The sequence below is a fragment of the Rissa tridactyla genome, chromosome 1 (genome assembly GCF_028500815.1).
Source record: "Rissa tridactyla isolate bRisTri1 chromosome 1, bRisTri1.patW.cur.20221130, whole genome shotgun sequence".
Classification (NCBI taxonomy): Eukaryota; Metazoa; Chordata; class Aves; order Charadriiformes; family Laridae; genus Rissa; species Rissa tridactyla.
Genome location: NC_071466.1, coordinates 148555401 through 148583179, shown reverse-complemented (window position 1 = coordinate 148583179; position 27779 = coordinate 148555401). Strand labels below are relative to the sequence as shown.

Below are 27779 nucleotides of genomic sequence, written 5' to 3'. Positions count from 1 at the left end.
CCATTTAAAGTCACAGTTACGATATTAAGCAGATGGATCACAAATCTGGTGAAGTATGACCACGAAAACCAATATTCCTCTTGGTTTCAGTAATGATTTGTGTCAACTGGAGATCAGTTTGTGCTCTCAAAGCTTGCTTTTGAAGGCTCTGATATCAAATTAAGGAGATAGTGTGAGCTTGTCTCTCATGGGGAATTTCTTTTTCTGTTTTCTGATGGTAGCGAAACCTAGGATTTAATATGCATGAGGCAAAGACATCTGAATTGTTGACAAATCAGAGGATATATAGCAAAAAATATTCTGAGGAGGCATTCCTCACTGTGGTGAAATATGGTGTGATGACTGACCCTTTTATCAACATGTCATTTAGATATCCAATATCTCTATGAGGAATTTGGTATTGCATCCTTTTTTGTGAGTGAGTACAGCGAAACACGGCATTCTAGGCCTTGCGAACAGACATAGAAGTTGCTGGAAACTTTCCTTCCCTTTTCCAAACTCATACCAGTGAAGGGATTAATCACACTCTGTGTGTGTGTGTGTATGCACGCACATGTGCTCCTGTTCTTGTGTATATGCATGGATGTTCCTAAACCCTATTTGCAAATGCAGATACACTAAAAATGGACACACCTGCATTAAACAGTCAAAGCAAGGGCAGGAATGAAAGCTATGGCTAGTAGTGTTGTGTGTCTAGTTGTTACAGTAGTTAGTTAGAGATGATGTGTAGCTGATGGATGTAACAATAATTTATCCGGCGATAACTGCACCTTCTTTGTCTCTGTCAGCAAACCCCAGTGAAAAACAAACACCACCACCAACAGAAGCAGTGGAGAAGAAAAATGAGAGTGTTTGGAAAGTGAAATAACCATATATGTGTGTCTTTTGACACTTCATTTTTATCTGACCCAAGGCTGACAGATCCAGCGTATAAGTATCACTTTTCTTATAAAAGCTGGTCTGCAGAAAATGATATCCTACCCTAAGGAAAACACGTATTTAGCTGAAAAGCAGTGTACTGTATGACTTGGCCACTCTGTACAATAAAGTTTGTTGCTACACAAAGCTCCAGGTGGTTTTAATTTCAAACTGAATTTCTAATCTTCTCTTCCAGACTCTCAGAGCAACAGAGAAGAATCTTATGGTTTTATCGTTACTACTGCAATAATCAAAATTGCTCCCTTCCTCTGGTACTGGGCAGTGCACCCAGTTGGGATCGAATGACTGTATCAGAAATGTATGCCGTGTTGAGGAGATGGAGATTTTCTAACCCTCTGGAGGCACTTGGGCTTCTGACTTTCAGGTAAGGGAAAATTAACCAAGTAGGAAAATAACAATAAGCAGAATGATCACGTGCTGATTAATTCAGGTAATTTGCTCAGCACAGTATCATGCTTTGGTTCACTGACTCTGCTTTCAGCTCTGTCCTGGTGTCAAAACGAAGATATAGTTGCAACTCTTGTGATGACCTTGAGTTGAAAGAGCCAGCCCTGCCTTCATGGCTGAGAAGGTTTTCTATTTCTCAGGATAGTGGAAAGAGTATTTCATTCTCTATAGCAGATTCAGTCAGTTTCTGGTAACGGGTGATCGGTCAAATACTCAGCACTTACATAGCACTCCGTATCCTCAAACTACTTTACAGGCATGAAGTGACTAATGGGAGATAAGCAGGACTGAAATATGCTTCCAGATAATGATACCATGTAAATACATACAGTCCCACCTGTAGCCCAAATTTTTGAAGTAGGTAGGGTGAAACTTTGAAGTCAGTTCCGCACACTTCGAATAAATTCTGTTGTGATGTCTTACGTTCCACCCCCACTTACACTGGGAGCTGGTGGTTTGTTGGAAGGCTTCTTGATGTTGGAGATAGTCTTGCCTATGATGTAACAGCAGATGTCAGGGGACAGAATCTGTGTCAGCAGTTACATTTCCTTCAAAAGCTTGGGAGGTATTTTGTGTTAAGTGATCTACCTGTGAAAACATTAAACGTGCAGATGAAATGGTTGAGCAAATTTGGTTTATCAAGCCCTTGCTTGTCTGGGTAAGCACAAGCTGCACCAGCTTTGCAGTCTCAGTTCCATATTGTACCTTTAGAAAAAAACACGTTGCCTAAAGCTTTACTTGAGAAAAGATTTTATACGCTCACCTCCACATTATTAAAAAATAGTTATTTAATAATATAAAACTAACTATCGACTGTTACTTCCCTCTGGATGTGATTTCCTAAGAGTATCTGTGTCTCAGGTTTATATCTGAACTATGAGCAGTTTCACATGTTTGCATACATGTCTTTTTTACATTTAGTGGGAATGGTGGAAGCAAAGCTCCTGAAAGATCAGGTTCTGGAGCATGTTTATATCTTATTTGCCATTATTAAATTATTAGAATCCATTTTTAATTTATAAAAGAACCACGTAGAAAGGAGTATGTGGGCCCTGTGTTGTCTTACACACCCCACAGTAGCAAGAGATTTTGAGATTGTTTGTTAGAACGTGCCAGGCTTTCAGATCAGACCTTTTGTCAAATTTTGTTTCTGTGTATGGTTGGCATTTCTGCAAACAGAGCTTGGTCGTTTTTTGAAGATGGAGCTCTGCATCAGGGTGTGGTGCAGAATATCAGTTCTGTCAGGTGCTTCACAGGATATTTAATATGACTCAGCCTGTCACATAGCTTCTCAGTGTGTAGTGGATGCAGCGTACACGCTGTTCATTCTGGCTACCACAAAGATTGCTGGCATGAAAAGACGGGAAGATGTCATCGCTTTGTCTCTCCTGGTGCCACCGTTGGGAGTGGCTGGCACCTGCAGTGGTGCCAAAGAACAAGTACTGCTGATGAGGATCTTAGCTGGTTTGTCCCTTTAGTTTCTTTCTCACAAAAGATAGTATCAATTTGGGTTTTTTGCTTCATGCTAACGCTACGGAAAGAAGTTCTGGATCACAGTACAAATCCTTTTAAAAAAATAACTCTGTCCTTCACATATCCACAATATTTTGCAGGTGCACGATCAACTGGGAAGCTAACCTTCAGAAACAGCGGGATTACATTTCCTTAAAGATGTCTAGTTTCAGAGATGTCTAGGTAGCATGGTTTAACTGCTGAGAGACATGTATATGCAAATTGAGAAAGTGGGTTGAAGGAGACGAGTACTTTCCGTATAAATGGATTTCTGAGGTTTCTTCTCTTGGTTGTCTTTTTCTCAGATTTCAATCATTTTGAAACATAAAGTAGCACTGGATAGGGTCCAACTTTCCTTCAACATTACCTTCACTAACTTGGGATTGTAGGCTCCGTAACTGAGCTGGTTTTGAAGGTTCATTCAGCTGTATCCTGTATTATGTTTGGCGCTGACAATTCAACTCAGTTCCTCATTTCTATCATCCGCAAAACAGCTCTCTGATTTCTTGTGATTTCTGAGACACAGCTGAAAGATCCATTTTTGTATAAGACATGAGCAGAATATAAAAGAAATGCTCTTTATATGTTCATGTGTGTTTCAAGGACTTGTGGTACCGTCACTATTAAATGATAGGTAAGTAAAATACATTAGGGATGATCTTTGTCTACATGTACTGTTAACATAATGCATGAATGCAGGAGCAGCTGCACTAAATCAGACCAAAGACCAGTCTAGCGCATCCTGTTTCCAATGGTGACCAACAACAGATGCCTAGGGAAGACAATGAGAATGGGCCAAACATAATGACACTGTGCTACTTTCCCAACTTCCAGTAATCTGCAGCTCAGAGACTTCCTGAGACAGAATTTTTTAGTTTAAGTGCCCTCTTGCATTTATCTTCTATGATTTTTTCTAAATAAAAATTGATTCCATGTAAACATTCAGCTTTTAGAACATCCTGTACAAAGGAGATCCACAGTTCAGCTCTGTTTTATCATTTCTGTGTACCACAATTTACCACTTTGTTAGCAATACTGTAAAAGAGACCAAGAGTTTCCAATCACTCAGACTTTTGGATGCTTCCTTTGCTGGAACTTCAGTTTGCAGAGTCTTAAAAAGAACCTGAATTGCTTCTGCAGCCATGTGCTTATGCTTTATATGGTTTAGAGAGGGAACTCAAAATCACTCGTCGCTTTTGCAAGCCTTGGGCGGGGGACTCTTAATTATCCTTCTTCTCAGGGTGAAAAAGCAGCATCTGTCCTGGTTATTAAGCTCAAGCTCACATTTGCAATATAACGGAATGAAAAATCATTGGAGGCGCTACCTCATTGCCTGGGTTAGAAGACAGCGTCACAGAGCTTAGGGAGAGGTATCGTGGCCTATCAGATCAAGCCCTGTTATCATGCTTTAAGTGAGAACACTCTTTGCAACTTTCTGAAACATCTAAATTGTTTTCTTCACTACACAGTTAAATGTACAATTTAATAGCTGTTTCTTGTTCTTGGAGCATGTCTCTACAGCTTATGCTCTTCCCCATTGCCGGCACATCTCAAGGCAGCCAAATGATGACATGCTCATTTATGCAGTGCAAGGAAGAACTTTCATAAATTGGAAACACAATCACGGTACATTTCACAGATAAATTCAGTAGCAACCTTGCATCAAGTCCTTGCAGCAAGTGCATTGATTCTTACGGCCCCAGAAGCCATCGCTTAAAAAAACAATTTAAAAAAACAATGAATGTTTCTTTAATCAATAAAGAAAGGATGGAGAGGGTGGCAGGGGGAAGTGCAGAGTAAGATTTTTACAGTCTTAGTTTTAGCTCTAATTTCAGGGAAGGGTGATTATAAGCCATTGCTAATTTTCCCTAAGGCAGAAGGTATAGAGCTGGTCCCTCCTACTCAGAACTGCTTATTGGTGCCCTGTGCATCTTACCATTAACTTCACTTATTGAGTTTGGTAAAAAGCCAAGCTTTAGTGGAGTTAGAGCTTTGTATAACTGTAGATATACATATATATCTATATATCTATAACTATAATCTACTTCACGTGGCACACTAGCCAGGGAAGTGACACCAGCACGCTTTTTTATTCAGAGAATTTTCTCGATGACAGAAAGAAGCGAAAGGCATTGTTAGAAATGCCGTCATTTATGATGTATGGCTAAACATGCCAGTGTTTTGTGTGTGTATAGAACAACTGCACTTACAAATTTTTGTCAGGTTATTTTGCTATTCAAATTATTGAAAATGAAAGCCAAAATATATTAATTAACTGAAATAGCAGAATGTTTGCTCCAGTCTTGTTTTTCTGGCACATCTAGAGTATGCTTGCAGACCTGTGAAGTATTGTGGCTAGGAATCAGGAAATCAAGCTAGAATCAGGAAACAGCCACCAAAGTAGGTATGTCATTTTCCAGTATTGTGCATGGCTGCGACCGTTCCGAAGAGAGAACTTTTATCAGTAGACAGGGGAGGTGACGACATAACCTCGCTGGTAGGTTTAACAATTTTTCCCAGAAACTTTCTGCTAAATTCTAGCTCTATCAGGGCAAGTGCACAGAAAAAGACATTCCTTTAAAACCATGCACAAATTCAGAGGATTTTTAGAACAGACATTAAGGTGTCAGAGGGGTTTTATGCCACTTTACTTAATCCCCTGTATGGAGCAAGCAGAGTAGGGGAAGATATGACTCCTCCTACCTCTCCTTGACCAGAGAAGATGCCTTTTGGTTATAGCATCCCTCAGCTTTTGACTCTCACAGTATTATTGTTGATTTTCACATTACGTAGCAGAGTAGCTATTGAGTTTCTGAGGTTAGGTTATATACCAACATATGCAAAACTCACTTTCTAAGTAATAATTATAATAAAATGTGATAGCTTGAAGCCACAGTTTGTTATTACACCTTTGAAAGCCAAATTGATTTTAGAAGTGTTGAATCAGATTATCATTGTTTTAATAAAAGCAGAATGTGAACTGTTCCCTGAGAGTCCACAACAGAGTGCCCAACTAGAGCGTATCTTGACTGTTTGCGTCTTACTTGGTTTAAAAGGCTGTAGTTGTATATCAATGTGGAGAGTAAACATGAGCTTCCACAAAGAAATAAGAAGAAAGCAACAGTCTACAATTACTTTGGTACTTTGATGTACAGAACACACTACTGAGAAAGCTTTAAAACTGCTTTGTTAGTAATGTACATGAAATTTAGTGATAACTTCTGTAGAGATGTATGCATCGTTAGGAAGAGACAGCTCTTCACTTTCAGTATCATAATGTGTTTAATTCCTTTTTCTTTTCACTGCCTTTAATCATTTTTAGCTTTCTTGGCAATAAATATGAAGGTACTACGACAGCTATAGAAAGACAACTAACAATGGACTATGTAGGATATGGCATGGTTTCTGTACATAAGCGTGCCATCTACTCAGGAGGCTAAAGCTGTAAATAACCAAATTTTCCATGTTTTGTTCTTTTGCTTTAATGTAACAGAGAACAAAGTTTGTCTCTGGGAAGGGAAGAACATTCTAGATCATACTTCAAATGGAAAACTGCTTTTTGTTAATTTCTTCCTACTCGTTCTCTCCGAGGATATGGTTCACCATATGGTCTCTATAACATCTTAAACTTATTACTAGTTGTTTTAGACAGAATTTCTTGTAGAAAATCTATGTAAGCATTACTTAAAGTATCTTTTCTGTGAGTAAATTCTATAGATCCATCTGCCGATTGATCAGCTGAAGCAAAAGCTAGTGTATCTGACCATGAGCTTTGCAATGGAGGGGGTGGGGATGGGGAGGGTTCGTATGTCTTATCACAATGAGGAATTAATATTTTATTCTTTTTTTCAACAGAAAATTTTGAAAATCCAGGGTCTCCTTCTTACTGATAGTATTGTTATCTTTCTGTATTTTCTTTTAGTCCTTACCATTTTCTAGCCTTCATGCATTCACACAGTGTTTTCTTTACAAGCCCTAAGAGGAGTGAAAAAAAAATCACCAACGAAAAGCAAATAGCCCTGCTAATTTTATTCCCTTATTTTAAATTAAGGGAATTCCCTTATTTTAAATTACGGAAATCTTTAAGTTTCTTCTCTTTTCCTGTCTAATTACTTTTAAAGTACTTAAACTGCCATCCAAAACTTATCTGTTTATTCTTTTAAACGATTCTCCCATACTTTCTGTCCTGGCTTAGGTGCACCCATCGGTGACATGATATCCTTTACTACTCAGAGGTTGTTTTTGTTTGTTTTTTTTTCAATTGGTATTTTTATTCCAGTAGGTTTTCTAGCTCAGCCTTCCGTGTTTCTTCTAGACTTAATAACATGCATTTCATGGGACCGGAGTCTTTCTCTTTTTGAAAGTGCATGAGAACTGGAAACGTAAAGGGAATTGCAGAAATATGTGGCATGTCATAAGCCTCTAACTTAAAATATGATTCTATGAAAGGCTGTTCTGTTCTCTACAGAGATCCTCACATGCTAGAAAATGTAGTGAACTGTACAGTTCCATTTACCTGACAAATATCTTCCAGCATAGGGTTATTTGAGACAGTGCAATAAAATTAGGATAATAAAGCTGTTAAAAATGAAATGCACGTCTATTTCTCATTTACAATCAAGTCACCACTGGCAAACACTAAAATCCCAAGAGAATTGCAGAAATCCACAGGATGCCACAGCAGCGCTTAGTTTTCTGTTTGAATCTGATTTAGCTGAAAGGTACAGATAGACAAATAGCTCCCTACTGGCTATCTATATGAAAAGAATCAAAGATTGTAAATTGTTATTACTTCTAAAGCAAATTGTAATCTATGCTCAACCAGCTCAAAATTCAATTTTTACAAAAGCCATCTTAAAGTCTCGATGGAGACCTAACAATCTTACAGCTACTTAGACAGAAGTTATAAAATGGGTGGCTGTCAGTCACTGGCATCATGGAGGGAGTGAAAAATAAAAAAGCAAAAGGGGTTTTGAGGTTAAATAACTAAGGAGAATCCAGGTTGTGAGATGAGCTGTGAAGGGGAAGTATTCATTGTAGCAAGCTCTGGAAATCAGCTGTCCTCTAATATCCAAACTACAGAGCTGTTTTTCTTAGGCCTAAAGTGATTTCTCTTGCATTTAGTTGCAAAGCCAAAAAAAATCAATTAATTGTGTCCTCTCATCAAGACTAATTTATGGATTACTGAAATCAGATTTGATGCAACACTCAAAAGTTTGCAAGATTATTCACTGGAAAAACCCCTCTAGCCCTAATTAATTACCAGGCTACAGGATGGCATAGCTTCAGGCATGTGAAGGGTAGGATTTTTTACTCAGATCTGCTTCCAGACCTTACTCTGTTACTGGCTTTTAGCAAATAGACTGATGTATGTAAGAGCGAATAGCATAAGCACCATGTAATACTAGTTGAGTTCATATGTATTTGCTGTAGTTCTAGTGTTTCTGAGGACGTTAAGTGTTTGCTTAAATACAAATGTAAGGGGTAAAATGTATTTTTCTACTGTACCTGTGGCCCTGAACAACATTGACATTCAGGACAGCAATGGATAGTACATCTGGGGCTTAACAAATTGTCAGGTAGTTAAGAGAATGTGTTAACTGCCCGTTCTTTCAAAAAAGATTCAATGCAGCCTCAAGCCGACCTCAAGATTTACAAGCTGAAGGAAACAATTTAGTAACCAGGACCAACAAATCGCCAAAATCTCATTCAAGAGGAGTGATAAGAGCCATGTTTCCTGAAACAAACTAACCTGTAATTTTTCACCACAGTGCCTGTGCACTTGAGCTCATCATTATTCTAATCACATCTTCTATAGATACTTTTACTAACTTAGATATAGGCCCAGCTATGACTTACAGCAAATTAATTCTAAACAAATCAAATATTAACTGTTGAATTTTCCGGAAAGGTTTGGATTAAAATAATTTTATCATTCTTTGTTTATCTGAAAAAAATGTAGGAGTTTCTCTCGTCATAGCATGGCATATATTCAAATGTTGGCTGCTTGTAAGGACAAGCAGTAACTAAATAACAACATTTTTCTGCCTGGCTGGTGCCTGTATACAGCACATTTCGCTGTTCAGTAACCTGTTGAACTAGGCGAGAAGGGAAAGGGAAAGACTAATTTCCATATTATCTGCACATGCTTGGCATGCAGGCCTTTGGAGCAATTGCATAATTAGAAGATAGGATGATATGAAAGGGATTAATTTTGTTTAATATGCAGTCCTCCTTCAAATATGTTTTGTTCTACGCGAATATTAAAGTAACATCTTCATAATCCTAATAGGTTGCCTAGAGTAAATAAATAAATAAATATGCCTTGCAAAACAGGCTAATTTGGGGCTATCATGATAATTTATTTATAATGTATTCCCTCTCTCCCCATCAAGGCCCTCTCTCAGCATTATACAAACAAATATAAACTGTATTAAAAACATCATCAAATATGTACCGTAACAGACAAACAAAATAATAAAACCGGACCTGAGCCACGTTGTTAAAAGGGGGTTTGAAAGTGCGACAGGTGGCAGCTGGTTGCAGCACAGAAGCCAGGCCTTTCAAGTAGGTCCAACCGTTAGCCATTTTTTTTCCAGAAGTCCACATTTTTATTTGATGACTATAGCTAATTCAATGATCAAAGCGTACATATTGTTTTGCTTCAGTTTGTTTTATTGAACTTAAAAGCTGAAGTTTAGAGCTGCAGGTGCCATTGTACTTCTGAGCTGAGCGCTTGCCCTTAGAATTCCTTGTCTTTCTCTCTTGACAGCAATGAGCAGTCATTGCTGCAAATGTGGTACTATCTGTCTCCCGTGTTTCACTTCTCATTTATTTTTCTAGTGGGTATATTGCAGGCAAAAGGTGCTGGATGGGAAGCTGGGAAGAGAACAGTTCTTTTTTGTGTTGTGCTCATAAAGCAGTAATACTGGTAGCCTCGTGACACCTTCTGCCATACATGATCGTTCTGATTTCAAAGGACTTTCTCCAGGGCGAACTGACAGAATAATCTGTGTCCTTTACTCATCATTTTTATGTATGCCTAGACTGCCTCATCAGAGATTTTCAAAAGAGCCTAATAGCCAGATCAGTTCAGAGGGGAGGGATTCACTGCGTTCTGTGGGGCAAGTACTTGCCCCCAGAGAACTGGATCGAAGCCCAGCAGCTCTTTTGAACAATATCTAACTGACTGTGGTGCTGTTTGAAGACATTTTTGCCCCTTTGGCAGAGATGACCACTCTTGCAGCTCTGGTGACAGAAAGGTCTGTAGAAACATTTCCAGTTTGCTTCAGGAGAAGAGAGAGAAGACTCTTAGGATGGCAATGGACGAGCTTCAAGTACTGACAGATAGTTAAGGGTGACACCACGTAGATGAAATACACAGAAGAGCGCATCTATTCCTTTCCTCATGAAAGCGGGACAGTAGCAGAACAGCTAACTGTCAGCCAATCTAGGCAACTTCTGTATACGTTAAATTCTCCATGTATCACAATTAATATCACAAATGCCACGCATGAAAAGGTAGAAATTATTTTTGTGTTTTATGTTTTCAAAACAAGGCCCGAAAATATTATCTTTTTCAGATTTCAAATATTAAAAGAAACACTGTATATTTTTTGTCTTTTTCTCTGAAAAGAGAGAAAATATTCTGTTAAGAGTCAGTTTTGATCAGTCAGGTTACGCCATAATTTCATTCTTTTTCTTTTTTAAAGAAAAATGTTTTGACCAGCTATATTACCCAGCCGCCTTTTCCTGTTTTATCATTGCTGATACACCATGTTTTCCTCTTTTATAATTTTTACGGTTAGAGCTCCATCACAAAAACTGAATTAGGTTGCAGCCATTCTGGTTTCAACCAGAATTTTTGAGAATACAGCTTATGCTGAATACTCGAACATTTTCCCATCAGAAATGGATGTTTCACTAACTTGGAGCCTTTATGGGGGAAGGTGTTGATTATTTACAACATTTTCCTTTAGAAAAACTGAAAAGAAAACACGTTTTCTATTTAAAAATTACTTGTGTTTAAAAAATATTTTTTATTGTGTTATGATACAAACCAGAAGAGCTGACACTGGAATAAATTGTCTGAAATGAACCCTTTTTGTGTGCGAAATTTCAAGCTTTTATGTTGTTGCTCAAAACAAAAGAAGTCTTCAAGTGACTGTTAAACATTCCCATGGCACAGAATTATCCTATTTCAGGTAAGTAGGAGCAGCAAGAGAACATCCATAATTTGCCTCATATTTCAGTACATATAAAGAAAATTACAATTCAAATTAAAAAAGGTATTTGAAGATCAGGCTGGGTTTTTTTTCCCTGTATGACACTGTAACAGTCAATCCTATTAAGTTATCTGCTATGTGTTTCTTGACTCTTGTTACAGTAAAGCAAATGAGTTGATTTTTTTACTTATTCCATTTTGAGATAAAACCTGTTTTTCTAACATTTTATATCAGTGAGAGCTCAGGAGAGTTGCAGTGGTTCAGTAGCCCTTAATGATATCTATTTGTTTTGCTCTAGTTTTCCAGATCAAGATATTCGCAGAACAGCAGTCCAACAAATAGAAAATCTCTCAAATGATGAATTGTTAGAATACCTCCCACAGCTGGTTCAGGTAAGGAAGAAATTGATAACCAAGGAAGTCTTCTGTCCAGATCAATAACTTCATTAAATACTTTTGATCCTTTCAGTTTGATTGATACATTGTAAGAGGAATAAATAAGAAAGGCAGGTCAACTGATGCAGTGATTGAATTAACAACAGGGCAGTGCTATGGACTGTTTTCCACTCAACAGAGTGTAGTTGTTTGGCATGCTGATTGAACTTTTCTGTATACTACAAGAAAGTATTTTCAAGTAAAAAAGAAAAATAAAAAATGCATCTGAACAAGGGAAATTCTGCTGTGACCACCAAAGCTGGGGCTGGTGGTGGCAGGGCTTCCTTGCAGTCAAGGAAGCAAATGGTGTTGCAACGAATCACAGTTTTCTTTATATCACGTATATGGGGGAAGCCCTTGTCAGCACAGGGTAACCAGGGCAACTTGGGTGTAGAATTCTTTCTTTATAGATATACATTGCATTTCACTGGAAATTAATGTTTTACAAGTTATGGGCCCGGTACTTCCAAACAATTACTTTGTGGTTGAGTAGGTACCGTGTTGCAGTTAGGGAGGAGCCAGCCACCTTGAAAGCTGTATCCCCTTACTTTGTAACACTGCGCGCATGGATTGCTTACAGTTCCACATTTCAGATTTTCTCAGGGGTTTTTGTGTATTTTGAAATATATATTTATATAAATGCATGCACAGATATACACACGCACACACGTGTTCAAATATATTTATGTAATCCAGTACTGTGAAGCTGTGGAACCTGCACAGCTTTACAGCATTCACACAGTAGGACACTTATGTGATCTTTTGCCTTCTACAGTTTCTGTTTCACAAATAAGTTTATTTTCCAAGCCAGGTAATCAGATAAAAATGTAAATATAGCATTGATAGTTTTAAGTGGGGGAAGAAAAGCTGCATATTTACATATATGTTAACACAGCCAGAATCAGGATGATATCTGCCTGTTTTACAGGTGGTGGCAGACACTTGCGTCCTGAAGTTTCTTTGGTCATTGCATTGCTAGGGCATTCTCCATATGTTGGATTGCTTTGTTCAAACTAAGCATTGGGTCCTTTCTGATTAATTTTCTTATAAAGGAAAGACAATAAAGCCAGCATATAAGCGATTCTTATCATTAACTTATCTGTTAAGGCGCTCAAGTTTGAGTGGAGTCTTGAAAGCCCTCTAGTGAAACTCCTCCTGAATCGTTCTCTTCAAAGCATCCAAGTAGCCCATCAGCTTTACTGGTAAGATCATTTGCCATTACTACTGTAGTTGTTTTCTGTTACAGTGAACTTTATCCATGGTTCTATTGGTGACAAACTCTCTTTTTGTTTAAAATCAACAGAAAACCTCGGTTTTTGCTCCCTCTTTATTCTCCTTTCAGTACTGGGTATGGGTAAATTGTACAAAAGACCTACATATCTCTGCTTTCATGCTGCCCCCGGCAGGAGGGAGGGGGGAAGTTCTGTTCACTTAAGTAAGATACCATATTTTTTTTCTGCATTTTCCTGGTTTGAGCCAAAAATAGTCCTCCTCAGAATCTGCAAGCTCAAAGCAGCATTGGCTTACTTACAAAGTATTTTGTGATTTCTCTGATCTCTCCTGAAGTTGTTAAGACTTCTCATGTGTGTGAAAGCCTATCTCTTGCCCCTTCACATATCAGTCTGACTTGTGATGGTAGAGTTTACAATAATTCCTTTTTATGATGATGGAGATGTGCTGGTCCTGACAGTACTTGCCGTTCATCATCTACCTCTACAATATAAGGACCTCTGTGATGGTATTATTACGTGTGCTGTTTGCTGTGCTGTTACTTCCAGGCTCTTTGAGTAGGACTGTGGCTTTCTGCCATCTGAACAACTGCCCTGTGATCTGAAAATCAAACTGTTGTGGGGTTGGTTTTTTTTTCATGTTTAATAATGATGGATGAACTGAGCTTTCATTTACAGTTCAACTGGTTCAGACCCATTAAAGCAAAAGCCTTCCTCCCTGCAAAGGAGAGACAACAACTTAAAATGTAATCATTTGGTTGATGAAGTGTGAGGTTGGAAAGAGCATAGATCATACTTTCATACCTGCATGATCTCTGGAACTGTTAGTGGAGGTAAAATAGGATTATAAATGTGTTTGTTTCACTGAAATGAGTAGGGTAACAATACCATGCCTAATAAGCGTATCTGTCAAATAAAGAGGAACCACATTTAGCGAGCCATTTTTCTGACAGTGCCTGAAATATGCCTGAGATGATTTCTACTATCTTGTATTAAACTTAGTCATACTGGATAAAAATGTCCAGTCTAGAGTTCTTAAATGGGCCCAAAGAGTTGGTAGTTTTCCTCTGCAATTAGAAATGATTTCTAGAGTTCAATGGGCAGTGGGAACATCATCAGTTTGCCTGTATTTTCTTTAACCCATCTCTTCTTCTCAGAAGAAAAATGACTACGTATATGGCGGTCGTCTTCCTCTTTACTCTGCGGCGTAGACCTGTGTAGATCCCCATTTTAATCCCAAATTTTGTTCAAGCTATCTAATATTATAATATTGGCTAATATATAGCAGATATTTCTTCCTGAATAATAGATGTCCTTATCTGGCACAGTATGTGGCAAAATACATTTATTTTACATATAGCTTAATATATATCATAATTCCACATACCCACATCAAATAGAATATTTCTGAATATTCACTGTATTCTCTGCCTTTCAGCTGTTAGTGGCTCAGTCCATTCATGCAACCATGGATTGTTTTTTCAAGCACATTTCCTCCCTGTGTGCATTAGCAATTGGAGTTATCATCAGCTACTGAGTGTTTGTTAAATATTTTGATTATCATCTTCTGCTTTGGTTGCAGATGGGGCAGTTTACTAGTTTTCTAAACTTGTTTGTAATTACACATATCCTGGAGTTGCAGTTGATTGTAGCCACTTCCCATAAATAATATTTCTAATTGTATAAATAGTGATATGTTATTTGTCCCTAAATAAACAGTATCTTCTACCTGAAATGTGAACTTTAGTTTCCTAGAGGGGCAGCTTTTGATTAAATCTTAAAATGAACATGCGTTTATATGTATGTATGTGTAAATATGTGTATGCACATAAAACACACATACACACATACATTTCTAGAAATATTCAAGGATATTTACCTTTGTTTTTTTCTTCTTTATAATACAAAAATGTATTGAATCATTATTCTTCATTATTTTCTTTTGATATTGTCTTACTGAGCCACAAGACAAAAATGGATGTAATAATGTCAGCATTAGGATCTTGGCAACATAACTGAAAGAGTACATTGCTAGCTAACACTTAGCATCCACTAACTTTCCTTGTAAACTTGGCAATCTTAAAAGTTTGCTGCCAGGGCCTCCTTAGCCAAAAAGACCCAGATAATACTAGGAGAGGGAAACACTGTGATAGTGGATCAGGTGTGTATATTTGAGTTGTTTTTCATGGAACAACGGCAACAGATGACTTTTTTTCTGAGAACAAATTCACCTAATGGCGATGTCTTAGAATATGGCAAAACCCAAAACCTGGGAGAGTGGGGAAACGTGAGCAAATACAGCAGACAGCAATAACAACAGCCACCTCTGTGGTAGTCATCCGTAGAAATGTAGTGGTAGAACTATGTACGCCTAATATAAACTGAGTGGTCATTAGGTTTAGGTGGGGAGGTTGTTTCACATGGTATACTTGCTGTCTGGCTGCTCTCAATTTCAAAAACTGGTGAATTTTAAACAGTCTGACTAAACTTGTGTGTATAATATATGCTTAGCTGCACAAAGTAATTGTGCAAGCATCTAGTAGTTTCATTCAATTTAGTGGAAGGAGCTGGGGTACCTCTTTTATTTAGGCTTTTTGTTCAAATTGTTTCAGTCTAACCTGAGAACTTCAATATAGCACACATCTCTTAAAATTTTGCTTCTTGTATTCATCACACTATATGCTTTTTTTTCCTTTGGTTACTCTGCTCCGCCATATTCTTCAGTAGTAAATTGTTTTATACCTAACATTTCAATTTATGTAATTATTCATATTCCTGTTCCAGTATGTAAAAAGGCAGTTTCCCAAGTCATAAATGCTATTGAGAAAATTTAACAGTAATTTCATAGTTTTTAGTAATAAAGCCTTAATTAATTAATAAAGACTTTCCTTTTCCTCACAAATTGAATTTCAGTCCTTATAAAAGTAATGGAAAACAGAAGTTCTCTTCCACTTATCTCTAAAGAGATTTTAAAAAGAAGCTTAATGATTTAATAATGTGGGGAACACACATGTGCATGTTCACCCAGATAACTTCTTTTAAAAAATGTGATTAGGTAACATTTTATTCTCAAGTGTTGTACTCTGTTTCATTACCAAATTAGCAATCAAGAAGCAAGGACTGGTAAAAACCAACTTTATTCACACATTTATATTTATTTTTAATTGTAATGAATGACATTACCATTCCGTTATTAAATAATACAACACTGTGCACAGTGTTCCTGCCCAAAATAAAACTTGGAAAAGACTCTAATGTAATTCAGAAAACTGGTGATGTGATTTCAGAACCACAGGGAAATGTCAACTGATTTTAACTTCCATGTTTTACAACAGTTTTTTAGATCTATTTTAGACCTAGAAGCTAGTTGCCAGAACTGGTGGTGACTGTCAACACTGACTTATTTTAATGACAAATACAATTTATAATAATCTCGGTTATTTAAAATTGACTCAATTTCCCTGCACACCGAAGATAGCAGTTACCCAACAATGATGTACCAGCTCATCACCTTTTTAATATTAATGTTGGATAGTAAATTGTTAACTCCTTTCCATCAGTCAGTGAGAAGTTTGTCTGGAGATTTTGTTTAAAATTTATGGAACAGTAATTGGCAAAGGTGGACAGAACAGAATATTCTTGGGACGCATCTTTAGCTGTTTTAAATCAGGATAGCTTTAGTCTGTTCTTTGCTTGTATTTGCTGCAGATTTGTTCCATTAATTCTGCTAATTAGGGTCAAAATTGATCTTATACCCTGTGCTTGCTAGTGTTTTTTTCTTATCATGTGTGACTTTTTGTCTCTAAATTCCTGAGGAGTTTGGGCCATCTGTGTCCATCAGTATTTCAACTCCCCATTGGTACTTTTGAATGTACTCCCCTTCCCAAGGAGACTAAAAATTGCCCATGCATACAGTGCCAGCACAGGACCCTTGTACCACTTGAAGCTTCTAATAATTCACTCTGATTCTAGACTTTTTTCCATAAGAGTTCCTGGGAGGGGAGAAAGGCTGGAGCAAGCTTTTCCCATTCCCTGGAGCTATGGTGAAAAGTTAATAAACAGGTTCTAGCAAAGCAGAAAAGTTGCTTGAGGGGAAGGAAATGTACTTTGAGCCCCTTTGGGCCCTTCTGCTTGCTGAAAGTCTCTGTTTATCTCCTTCCTACTGTGTTTCACACAGAGGGGTGGTTGTTTGGGGTTTTTTTGTCAGCTTTTGTGCTCGAGTTTTAATCCAGCCCTCTGTCTCTGGCAGCCTGCCAATCGGTTTCCCACTTGCTTCAGTGTTTTTGGCTTTTTTGCTACTTTCATAGGTGCCAGCCGCAGTGTGCAATCGAAACAGCTGGCTGGGGCAGCAGGTGGCCAGGAGTATGTCTTGCAGATGGTTGCCTTCCACAGGAGGATTGAATAACGGGGAGAAGTGTAGTGTCCTCCAAGAGCTGTGGCAGCTGCTTGAAGGTGGTGCTAAGGAACAGGTTTCATTGTTGTGGAAGTTTACGAGCGTTCGTAAATTTTGGCAGAGCGTGAGGCTCTGGTATGCTTATCTCAAGAAAAGAAAGTTAAGTAAAATCTTTGCTGAAGGCAAAATGTCCTTTTGTATCTTGTCTTCTAAGTTTTCTTAGACTTTTAAGTCACTTTACAAAAACTTTACAAAACTTTTCTAGTTTATAACATTTCTCTACATTTTGACTGACAACCAAAAGGGAAGTAGTCCCAAAAGGGAAGTTCAAAAGGGAGTAGTCTTCAATCTTTTCTAGTCCACATCTGGTAGATAAGTAAGAATGTGAGATTAAAAAGGAACTCTTGGTGAAATCTAGTACACTGAAAACAATGTGAATTAGACTATTGATTTCAAGGCTAGAACATAATATTTTATTTTTATTTCTTTCTATAGAAAGAACTGTAAGAATCAAAAAGAACATAACCAATGTTTAAAAGCTTAAAAAGATCACAGTTAAGTTCTCTACTATTGGGAGGTTTGTCCCTCAATACTGTCTTTGCCAAAATCGTTAGCACTTAGTTTCATTCAGCGCTCCAGCATTGGAACAATAGATTATTGCTTCATGTTTTCTGAAAGGAAATAATTTTTTTGCTGTCAAAACTGGTTTACATGAGCCATAACTTACTTGAAGAGTTCAGAAGAAAGAATAAATCAAGCAGATACTCATCTGTCCAACACTCTTAATTATCTAAACATTAAACAGACGGCCATCCTCCAGCTCGTTCTCTTCCTACATTATGCTGTCTTTCTCCCACAGTCAGAAGTTGTCAAGTCTGCTAATGATTAATGAACTTCCTAAATAGCTGTGTAGAGCAGGCTGAAAAGCCCAACCCATTAAAATGACATTAAAGTAAATCAAAAGAGTCTATTTTCTTTTGTGTTAATTTGGTCCTTCTTACTGATCACCATCAGAAGATCGCTTAATCATGTATGTAACTTTAAACCTCTGAATAGCCAGTCTCAGTATATGTTTGATCAGTTGTTTTGTTACTCTGCATTAGGATTTGAGTTCAAGTCTGGAGTTGCTCAGTCGTACAACTTCTGAGGAAATGTGTCATTCAACCAAGTGATGATTATAAAGTTCGTCTGAATTCGGAGCACTTGATGGTGATCATCATTGTGTTTTGGACAGCAGAGAACCTCAACAAAAGAGCGGATTCACATCTAAGGGTTTTAGTTCTGAACTCATAATTCTTACTTATGAAATGGCAATAATTTTGTGAGCTTTTTTTTCTTTACTTACTTATGTATATAGTAAGTAACACCATTAGACCATTATTTTTGTGAGATAATGATTCAACCGTCTACTGTGCTGTTTCATTATTAGCCATGTGGGATTTGGATTATTGCCTTGGAAAACAGACAGATAATTATTTTGTTTCCTAATTTACAGACTTTCAATTTTCTCAGGCTCCAGTTTTAGAAAAAGATGGTGTCAAATGAAAGAAAGAGATTTTGTTGTGAAGAAGCACAAAGAAGTTTCATAACTCTCTGTTGGTTTTGACCTTCACAGACCGAGTGGGCAGATGGTGCATTTAAATCAACAAAACCATGCCTTGCATTTTAGTCAATACATTTTAGTTTTTAAGAAAAAAATACTATTTTAGACTCACATTTTCCGTCTCTAAAGAAAGAGAGGAGTGAGCTGGCTGTGACCACAGCTGGAACTGGTAAAAGACGATAGTATATTGTCGTTCTGGGTTGTCAATGCCAGCTACTGTCAACGTCTAGCTGTCTGGGTCTGTTAATACTGCTCAATAAAAGAGGACTGGGGGGCAAGACCAAGTGCTAGACTTCTGGTCTGCCATACTTTGTAACTGCTGCCTTCATCTCTGGCCCTGCTTTGGACTGCTTTCGCAAAACCAGTACTGGAGCACAGTTTGGGAATAGTTCACTCCAGGAGCCACCCCTAAAAGACAAGATGGGCAAAAGTGCCCCGGCTTTGACACGGTCTGTCCTACAGCACTGCTCTACCCAAACTTGCATGCTCGTGTCGACCATGTGAGGCAGATAACACTGACCTTCAGTGTCTTTTAATCTCTGTACTCTTTGTGGACTCTAACATAACCATCACAGTATTTCTGAAGCTATGGGCTCAAACACACATACACACAATCTTATGACCGCAGGGTGTAGAACATGGAGCACCAGCAAGTCCCTAAGTTCAGGGGTGGGTAGTGAAGACGCAGTCTGGCTGCTGCAGAGGGAACTTGCGCTACTACGTCTGTGCCGTTTGGCTCCAGGTCCAAGAAGTACTCCACGTGTCTGACTTAATCTTATAAATGTACCCTACAACGCAGACTGACATGGACTGACATAATCCAAAGGCTGGATGGCCTGGCTTGCATGCTAGAAATTATTGTTTTAGGCAAATCTACAGGCAGATTCGCAGGTATTCTAGCCTTTAGTAGAAATATTTATAAAGTTGCTGTCTATAGTGTTCCATGTATGAAGGATAGAAGTCTGAATCCGTACTACTTTGCAGTTTGAGACTCTTCCTATTATTTTCAGTGGCCTTTTAATCCGGCAGTTATTCTCTGGGACTAATAGTGTGACATGTTTTGCTAAAATTAAGTTCATTTATTTAAAGGGGTTTGCACGTTACATGTATTTGCCAAAGGTGTTGCGGATGCTATGCTTTCTTTTTATAAATTTAAATATTCTGACTAAAGTAATAAATATTTTAACTTCTAAATTTCCAACTAAAAGGAAATGGAAAATAAGTTCCAAAGAATTAAAAACAAATTGCAAACACAACTGGGAAAGGTTAACAGAAAACCTAAATGTGGCATTCTAACATTTAAATTATAAAGAGGGAGTTAGTTTTCCCACTCTGTTAAAAATTACCACTTTAAAAAAAGAAATCCAATTAAAAATAAAGCAATCAAAGCTATGCCTTTTTGTAATTCAGTGAATATAATATAATCTGATGAATCCTTGATATGGGATATAAATAACATAGTTGTGCATGTGTCTGGTTTTAATTATTTTACTGATTCTTTGTAGAATGAATGTGTTCTTGAATGTTGAGAAATCTAGGAACTCTATGTGTTTGCCCAAATTGTGTGCAAGCATGAAAAAGAGGTAAGGCATCCTTGTGGTAATATATCAAGGTGAGAATGGAGTGCATGCCATTGATTGTATTTGCACAGGCAAGTATGATTTAGCTGCAGCTAAATAAGTTACAGAACATAGAGGTAACTCTGTGTGTGTGTCCTCTTTGGAACAGAGGAAATTCCACACCAAAAACATATTTCAGGAGGGTTAACATTGTCAAGTACAACACAAAAAGGTCTGCAAATGCTAGAGTTATCGGTGCATGTTACTGTAATGAAAAAATACAGTGCTATGTATGTGTACAAGTGAACCTACTTAGAGTTGAAAAGATAAACTTAAAAAGTTGAAATATTTCTGAAAATTAAAAAAAAAAAGAGCAACTGGACTTAATTCTTCTAGCTGCTTCATGATTTATAAGGTATCATTAAGGAAAATGTTTTTCATTACACTGTTTTTCAAAACACTGCTTGTCTGATTTATTTTTGTTTTGACTCCTTTTACATTTAAAACTGTTGAAGCTGACAACTCTAGTTTTTCACTTATGCTGGAAAACTCCTTACTAGCTTCAAGTCATATCTATCATAACCCCTCCAAAAATGTGACTGAATATGAAAGATGGGTGTTGTCTTTTGGATGTCCTCTGTGGAAAGGATTGAACGCGCCATTTTGGTGGTCTGTTCCCGTGTCTCTGATGCTGGGATGTGATGGACTATAATGACCCACTTGTGGAGTTGAACTGGACTGAGGAAGCGGAGAGGGCGTTGCTGAGGAAGGGATTCAGAGCAGGGCTCTGTGCAGATGTCACACTAGGCTTTCATCTGCGCCTTTCATCTTTTTTTCCATTAAAAATGTTTTATTGTTGCTTCCTTCAAAAACAAAACAGAGAGCCAAAAGCTTTCCTGATGGATACCTCGCATAATCTTTGTTTGTCCCAGAGGAACATTTGGGGATGTAAACCATAGTAGTAATAAATCAGGAAAGCTTTTGACAAAACATTCATCTAGTTCTGTCACTTCAAATGGATAATTTTCAGTCATGAATTTGATGGATGTGGAGGAGTTGTTTTATTTTTTATACTGTGAAAGACTGCTGGAAAAAGATGACTGAAAGTAATCCAGGAAGCTATGTGTTTACAGCGAAATTTGCTGTAGGTACTCATTGGTCTAGGCCAATATATGAAGAGTGACCAACTTTAATAATCTGAAATGTCCAAATCATAAATAATAACAGTAGTTGCAATTTAAAGACGATGCAAATTTCCCAGATCAGGCTGTAATGATTTTGGAAATTGAAATCCTCAGCCGTAAAGCAAACAGCGTGGAGAATCTCCTGTGATTCTCAGCTGAGCAGTTGGTGGTGTGTTTCACGGGTGAAATGTTGTCCTCTGCAGCCGAGAGCAATCCTGCTGGTGAGAGGGGTCCTCCAGGAGGCTGCTGCTCTGCTACAGAGTCATGGCGCTACCTGATCCTGATTGCTGAGGTGAAATGTTAGGAGAGGACGCATCACTTCAAATTTGTCAGATATAATATCTAAAAAGCTTATTTTCTTCACATTCCATGTTTGCACTTTCACTTTTTGACTTTTATGAATGTGTGGAAACTATTTCATTATGATCTCCTTTGTATAAAGCTTTTTTTTCTGTAAATGGCAATTATTGTATGCAAAATGAATCTGGAGGTGTTTCAAAATTGCATCAGATTATGTAAAACATTTTATAAATCTTGCTCTGTTTTAGGTCTTTTTCTCTTTCCAGTTTAGCAAGCTTTTGTGTTTTAACTATAGCTGTTTGAACCATTTTTTGGCAAAATTTGTCTTGAGCTACCCTAGAGAGTTGTTTTCAATCCATTTGTCTTTGAATGTGTGTCACAAAGTTCTTACTGCATGACTTGAATAAATGCAGTGCAGGCTTCGAGTTTCTTGGATTGATGTGTTGGGAGCCCTCATTTATAGTTATCATGCAGTTGATCACAGCCTTGTCTGACAGGTTTGAGTTTAGTAAGTCATTCCTATTTCTGAACACTTTCAGTGACATATTTAGGGAGAAGTATGGATAAACAGCGAGAGGCTTCAAGTGGATGCAGGACATTCAGAGTAATGAATTATTGGTCATCATAGCATTACTGTTGGTTCTATGTTTCTGTGGTTAATATTTCTAGGCTTAATCGTCATTTCCCACCAGAACGAAAGCTGGGCCTTGGACCCTTGTCCAAATGACTGAAACGTTAGAAAAAAGAGAATCATGAATTGTACTTTGATGAATATGTTCCATCAGTACATGATTTAACAGAAAATTACTTTGTGACTAATGGGAATTTTTCTGAGAAAACAAATCCCTAATGTAAAATAAAATATAATTATTAACAGGTTTTAAAATAATAAAAAAAATAATCAAGAACCATAATAAAAGGCAATATTTCTAGGGAGGAGGGAGGGAAGGATTGATAAAAGGTCGTCCCAGGTCAGTGCAGGGTCCCAGGTCGGGATTAAATTCATAAAACCCTTGCTGTTTAAAAATATTTCCTTAAGCATTAATTGCTTTCTGAATGCTCATCCATACTAAATGGTATATTACTCTGTAATCATAATGTTGTCATTTGGACGGGGACCAAATTAAAAATAAGCTGAGAGAGGAAAGAAAGAACTGTCAGATGAGTTGTCTTTGTGTGGCTTTTTTGCTTGAACAACACTGCTAACGTGTTGTAATAACCTCCTTTTAAGCAAGAGAATTATGCAACGGACCATGTTTCACATTGTCTCATTCAGTGTTTTCTTGGCAAAGAACCCACTTGGTTAAAACTGATATATGTTGGACCTCTGAATTAAATAACAGAAAGTGAACAATGAATCTAAAGGAATTAAGATTCTTTCCAAATCTAAAGCCTGTAAAACTCTGTCCAATAATTTATACAACCAGCAGACATCTCAGTCAAAAGACAGACAGCTGGATTGTTCTTTAGCTTCCACTGTGGTGTCTATCAAATACACAGAATACTGTTTGGTAAAGTTCATGACATTATTTCATTGTTTCAGAAAGAAAATCAGGCTACAAGAATTAACTTCTGTCTCTGAAAGGTTGTTATTCCTATATAAAGATATTTAAAGATATATCATCGCAATATTATATCTATAGTGGTAGTTTTGCTGAAATAATTCTGTGGTTGAAGGATTACTGTAAAGTTGTTAGTAAGGAATTTTTCACTGAATATTTTGAGAAATGTTCATCAAAATCAAAGCTTTTCACAGAAACATTAAGCTTAGATGCAAACATTCAGATGGTTATCCGAAGTGCCAGATGAAACTGAAAAAAAAAGGCTTAATACTTATGCGAGTCACTGGAGATGTGAAAGTAGGCACTTGCGGCAAAGGTAACCACGTTGAGTTATTTTGAATTATTTATCTCCTCCCCCCGCCCTATTGTTGAGAAGTACCCCATTCATTCTAAAACAAGTCACCAGCATTTTTTCAACTCACCCTAGAGGAGATGCAATGCGTATTTTAAGACAATCCCTAATACAAAGGTTTTTATATCAGGTACATCTCCTTCTCTTGGTGTTATCTGATTCCTCAATCCTAAACCATTAACAGATTGTCTTACTTCCTAGCTTGAAAACAGGCCGTCTTTTAAACATAATGATTTATGAAATACCATTGGTATCTCACCTGTGCCATATGTCACCTGGCTGCTGTTCAGTGATGTCTCTTACTTGAGGGAAAACTCATTTGCCTATTTAAAAAAAAAAAAAAAACAAACAAAAAAAAAACGCTGTTATTAAGTGGAGGGTGGGGTTTAAGACGGGATAAATTGCTGGCAGCATAAATAAGGGAAATTATTTGGTTGTAAATTTGATAGCTTCAGTTCTGGAGTAGCTATTGCTTTTCATTTGTCTGTCTTTCTTTCAAAGAGCTAATACAAATTACCTCCACTGAAAATTTTGAATGATGAATACAAATTTATTTCTATTCGTACTTTGTTTCTACTCAGTTCAGGATCTTAGTAGACAGAAGCAAATTAAATGCTGGCTGTTGGTCTCATCGGGGAAAAAATTAAGAGGACCGAATTTTCGAGGCGTGGTTGAGCCGTGTGAGCAGAGTGCAACAGAGTATTTGCAGCTCTAGAGTGGTGCAGCTTCTGTTGTGAATATAAACAGATGTGGAAGTAACACCAATACCTTTTGTTAGTATTATTAATGATGAAAGTAACTGCAGAGGTGATCAATTTTAAGATGTTTTAGGAGGTGCCTTTTAGGGATTGCCTGGCCTGAACTAGAAAAAGGATTTCTCTACTGCTGACTGTTCTTGCTTCTAAGTATCTAGAGAAACCATAGGGAACGAGCAGGTAAATGAACTGTCTTGTTAGTAAAACTAAGAATAGTAAAGACCTTCTCATTAAAAGGACAGAGTGCGCCGAGATAGGTATTACAATAATATAACATAGTAACAAAAATTTATTGGTCGCTTGAATAAAGAAGCAATGGCACATACACATGTGGATGACCTTCTTGAATCAGCACCATCCCTCTCTCAAACTGAGATTTCCTTTCTCTTCTCATCTAATTAAACGGCTTGGGGAGTTGAAATCCTTAGATATAAAAGGTGACTCTAAGTATTTCAGTGTAAACAACAAAGCAGCCCTCAACATCTCTCTCAGTAAAATCCTATTTTATGCTTCTTACTCTTCATTTTTCTAGCTTGTGTAGCAGGGCTTATATCCAAGTAGATTTAAAAAAAAAAAAAAAAAAAAAATCTTTTTTTTCCCCTTACATAAGTCCTCAGTTTTCACGTTCAGCTTCCCCCAGCAATTGTTCACAGTCTGTCGTTTGGTGAAGTTAAAATAACAGTTCCCCCAAGGCCTCCTTACACTCCATTCCCAGACCAGCGCTTTCTCACATGTATGCAGTAGTGTTCTTATATTTACAGATATACGTACACAAGTTCACATGCTTTCCTGCATTCACTCTGTATAATCTAATCTATGGCGTTACATGTATGGAAACTGAAAGTTTCTTCAAGATTCACTTGGCAATGGGTAAGAAGATGTAAAGTGCAAAGCAGTGTGCTTCTGCTAGTTGAAAGGGTTGAAACTGGGTATTCCCTCCACCCAGCTCTTCCCTTTGTTTTCTGAAGGATAACAAAGAAAAATATCTTTATAGAAGGAAGGACGCAGCAAAGCAAGAGGAGAGCAGAGATAAGTAGTACACTAATGTAGTTCTGCTGTGTTCTCTAAGAAATAAGCGAGTTAATTTTTCCCATCTGGGAAGTTTACATTCAGGTGAAGACCTCCTGAGAGAACTAGGAGATCTAGAACTGCTTCCACCAAAAAAGAATTATTCCCAAGTATAACCTGTGCTGTTACTCTCCCCTCTCTATATAGTGTAATTTTGATTTGATTGCCTATATTGCTACATATTCCTCTGGAGACCCTTGTGCCTAGACATGTAACCACTCTGTGCTTCTATCTCAGTCTAAGTTATTGATTCTAGAAAACAAACAGTCATCAACTTCCCTTTCAGAGGAGCCACTGGAGACTCATACTTGATCATTTCACACAAATTCTGACTGACTGAACGATCCTCCTTTGCCTGACATAGCTTTTCTAAGAACCTGGAAGACTGTAGGCCAAATAGTGGAAACTAAATAGTCATCTGTTCATTAAGAGAAGGAAGCTTTTACATTTTTTGCATTGCAAACACACAAGAGAATGTTGTCCAGGCCGTGGCACAGGCGAAACCTCACTCTCTGCTATTCTGTATCCAAGAGTAGTTTTGGCTGATGTGATTTAGGCAGGGTAAAGAATAATATGGAGACTTTGTTCATACCTTAAAATTGATCTGTATCACATAAATCTTGAAGTATTTGTTGTTCCTGTGACAGCTGGGCCCCAGCTAGAAGTTCTTGCCAGAAATTGCAAGATGGGACTGAAGGCAGACCGAAGGGACATTCACCATTTAGAAATGCAGTTTGTTGTCTGCTTATTCATGTTACTATGCCCAAAAAGTTATGATGGTCAACAGAATTTTAAGTCTTCCTGAGGTGATCCACTGTATCCTTGAAGGCCTGCCTGTCATTAGGTCATATCTTCTGAAACCGCCTCATATTCTGGGGACTCACTGTCATATGGTCCAATTGCACCCTGACTCAGGAACTCTCCCAACCTGCTGCTGAGGCCAAGGCCTCTGAACAACCTGATCCAATATCAGAGCTAGCTCTGCTTTGAACGGGGAACAGACCAGAGGACCTGCTGAGGTCCCTCCTGATGTCGGCTATTACATGCTTCTGTAAGTTACAAATGAATTCTGTAACCGCCTTAGCTTGTTTACTGATTCAGTTTCCGCAGTCCTGCAGTCTTTGAGCCATCAGGGTCATCCTTAGATAGCATCTTGCAGAAAGGGTGCTCTCATCTCAGGAAGCATTGAGAACGATATTAGCGTTTCTTAAATAAGCAGCTTGGTAATAGGTATCATCTGTTAGATGGACACTTTGATTAGTAACTTTCTGTAGTGTTCCCCACAGGTCACGTTACAGCTGAGAGACAGTATCATGTGAAAACCACAGGCCAGGATCGCAGATGGACAAAAATGGTCAAGTGGTATGTTCAACCCCAAGGAATTCCACTTGTCATCAGCAATTACAGTGCTGGGCCACAGCAAACACTCCATTGCACAAATGTTAATACTGTCTTTCACCCAGAAGTGTAATGAAGCATGCTTCCCCCTACCTCTTGTCAATTCCGTGATACATAAATATTGACATTCAATTGCAGCCAGTGAGGGATTTTATCTTTTACCTTAGAATAAGAGCAAATGGCATAGCAGTAGGGATGTGCACTTTCTTCTGTAGCATTTGAAGAAACCAAGCCTGAAGGCAAGTTGAACAAACCCAAAATTACTTAGGAAAAAAACATCAAAACCTACAGCGGCTAAGTTGAACACTACTTGTATGAAGAGTTGTTTCTTATACTTTTATTCATTTGTTTCAACGAAAACCTTCAAGAGAAATCACCTGATTGTTCCATTCTGCCCACATCACCAGTCACATTCTTGGGTATAAAAATTCTGCAACTAGGCAGAAAACATAAAATTTGATGATGATATTATTTGAAAAATAGCTGTATAAAAAGACATAAGTTATAAGTGACAGCAAATGCTCTTTGGAATAAGAAACCTGTAGTTTTCAATTAGTGTTAAATGAGAAATTATGTTATGTCAGCTGATATTAAATGGGTATAAATGTCTGGATTAGTAAAAAATTATCTGATGTCTGGAAAAAAATTTAATTTACTGAATTGATATTAATCAGGCTCATTAGCTTTAGTGTGGCAGCTGCCATCTTGGCTAATGCAGAAGGGATTGAACAGGGATTTCCAGAGCCAGATCCATGAGCAGGGATTAATTTAAAGAACATTCTCTCATCGTTGAGTGTTGTAACACGTTATACATTTTTA

General features: G+C 37.7%; 1 protein-coding gene across 3 annotated transcripts in view; it reads left to right on the top strand.

Moving 5' to 3' along the window:
- Positions 1–27779, top strand: part of PIK3C2G (phosphatidylinositol-4-phosphate 3-kinase catalytic subunit type 2 gamma) — a 287677-nt gene that overhangs the window by 160710 nt on the left and 99188 nt on the right. For all 3 annotated transcript variants that reach the window (XM_054225048.1, XM_054225029.1, XM_054225038.1), the window contains exons 16-18: positions 1115–1303; positions 11422–11515; positions 12665–12759. In XM_054225048.1, coding sequence (XP_054081023.1) covers positions 1115–1303; positions 11422–11515; positions 12665–12759 — 378 coding nt within the window. The remainder of the gene's footprint in view (positions 1–1114; positions 1304–11421; positions 11516–12664; positions 12760–27779) is intronic.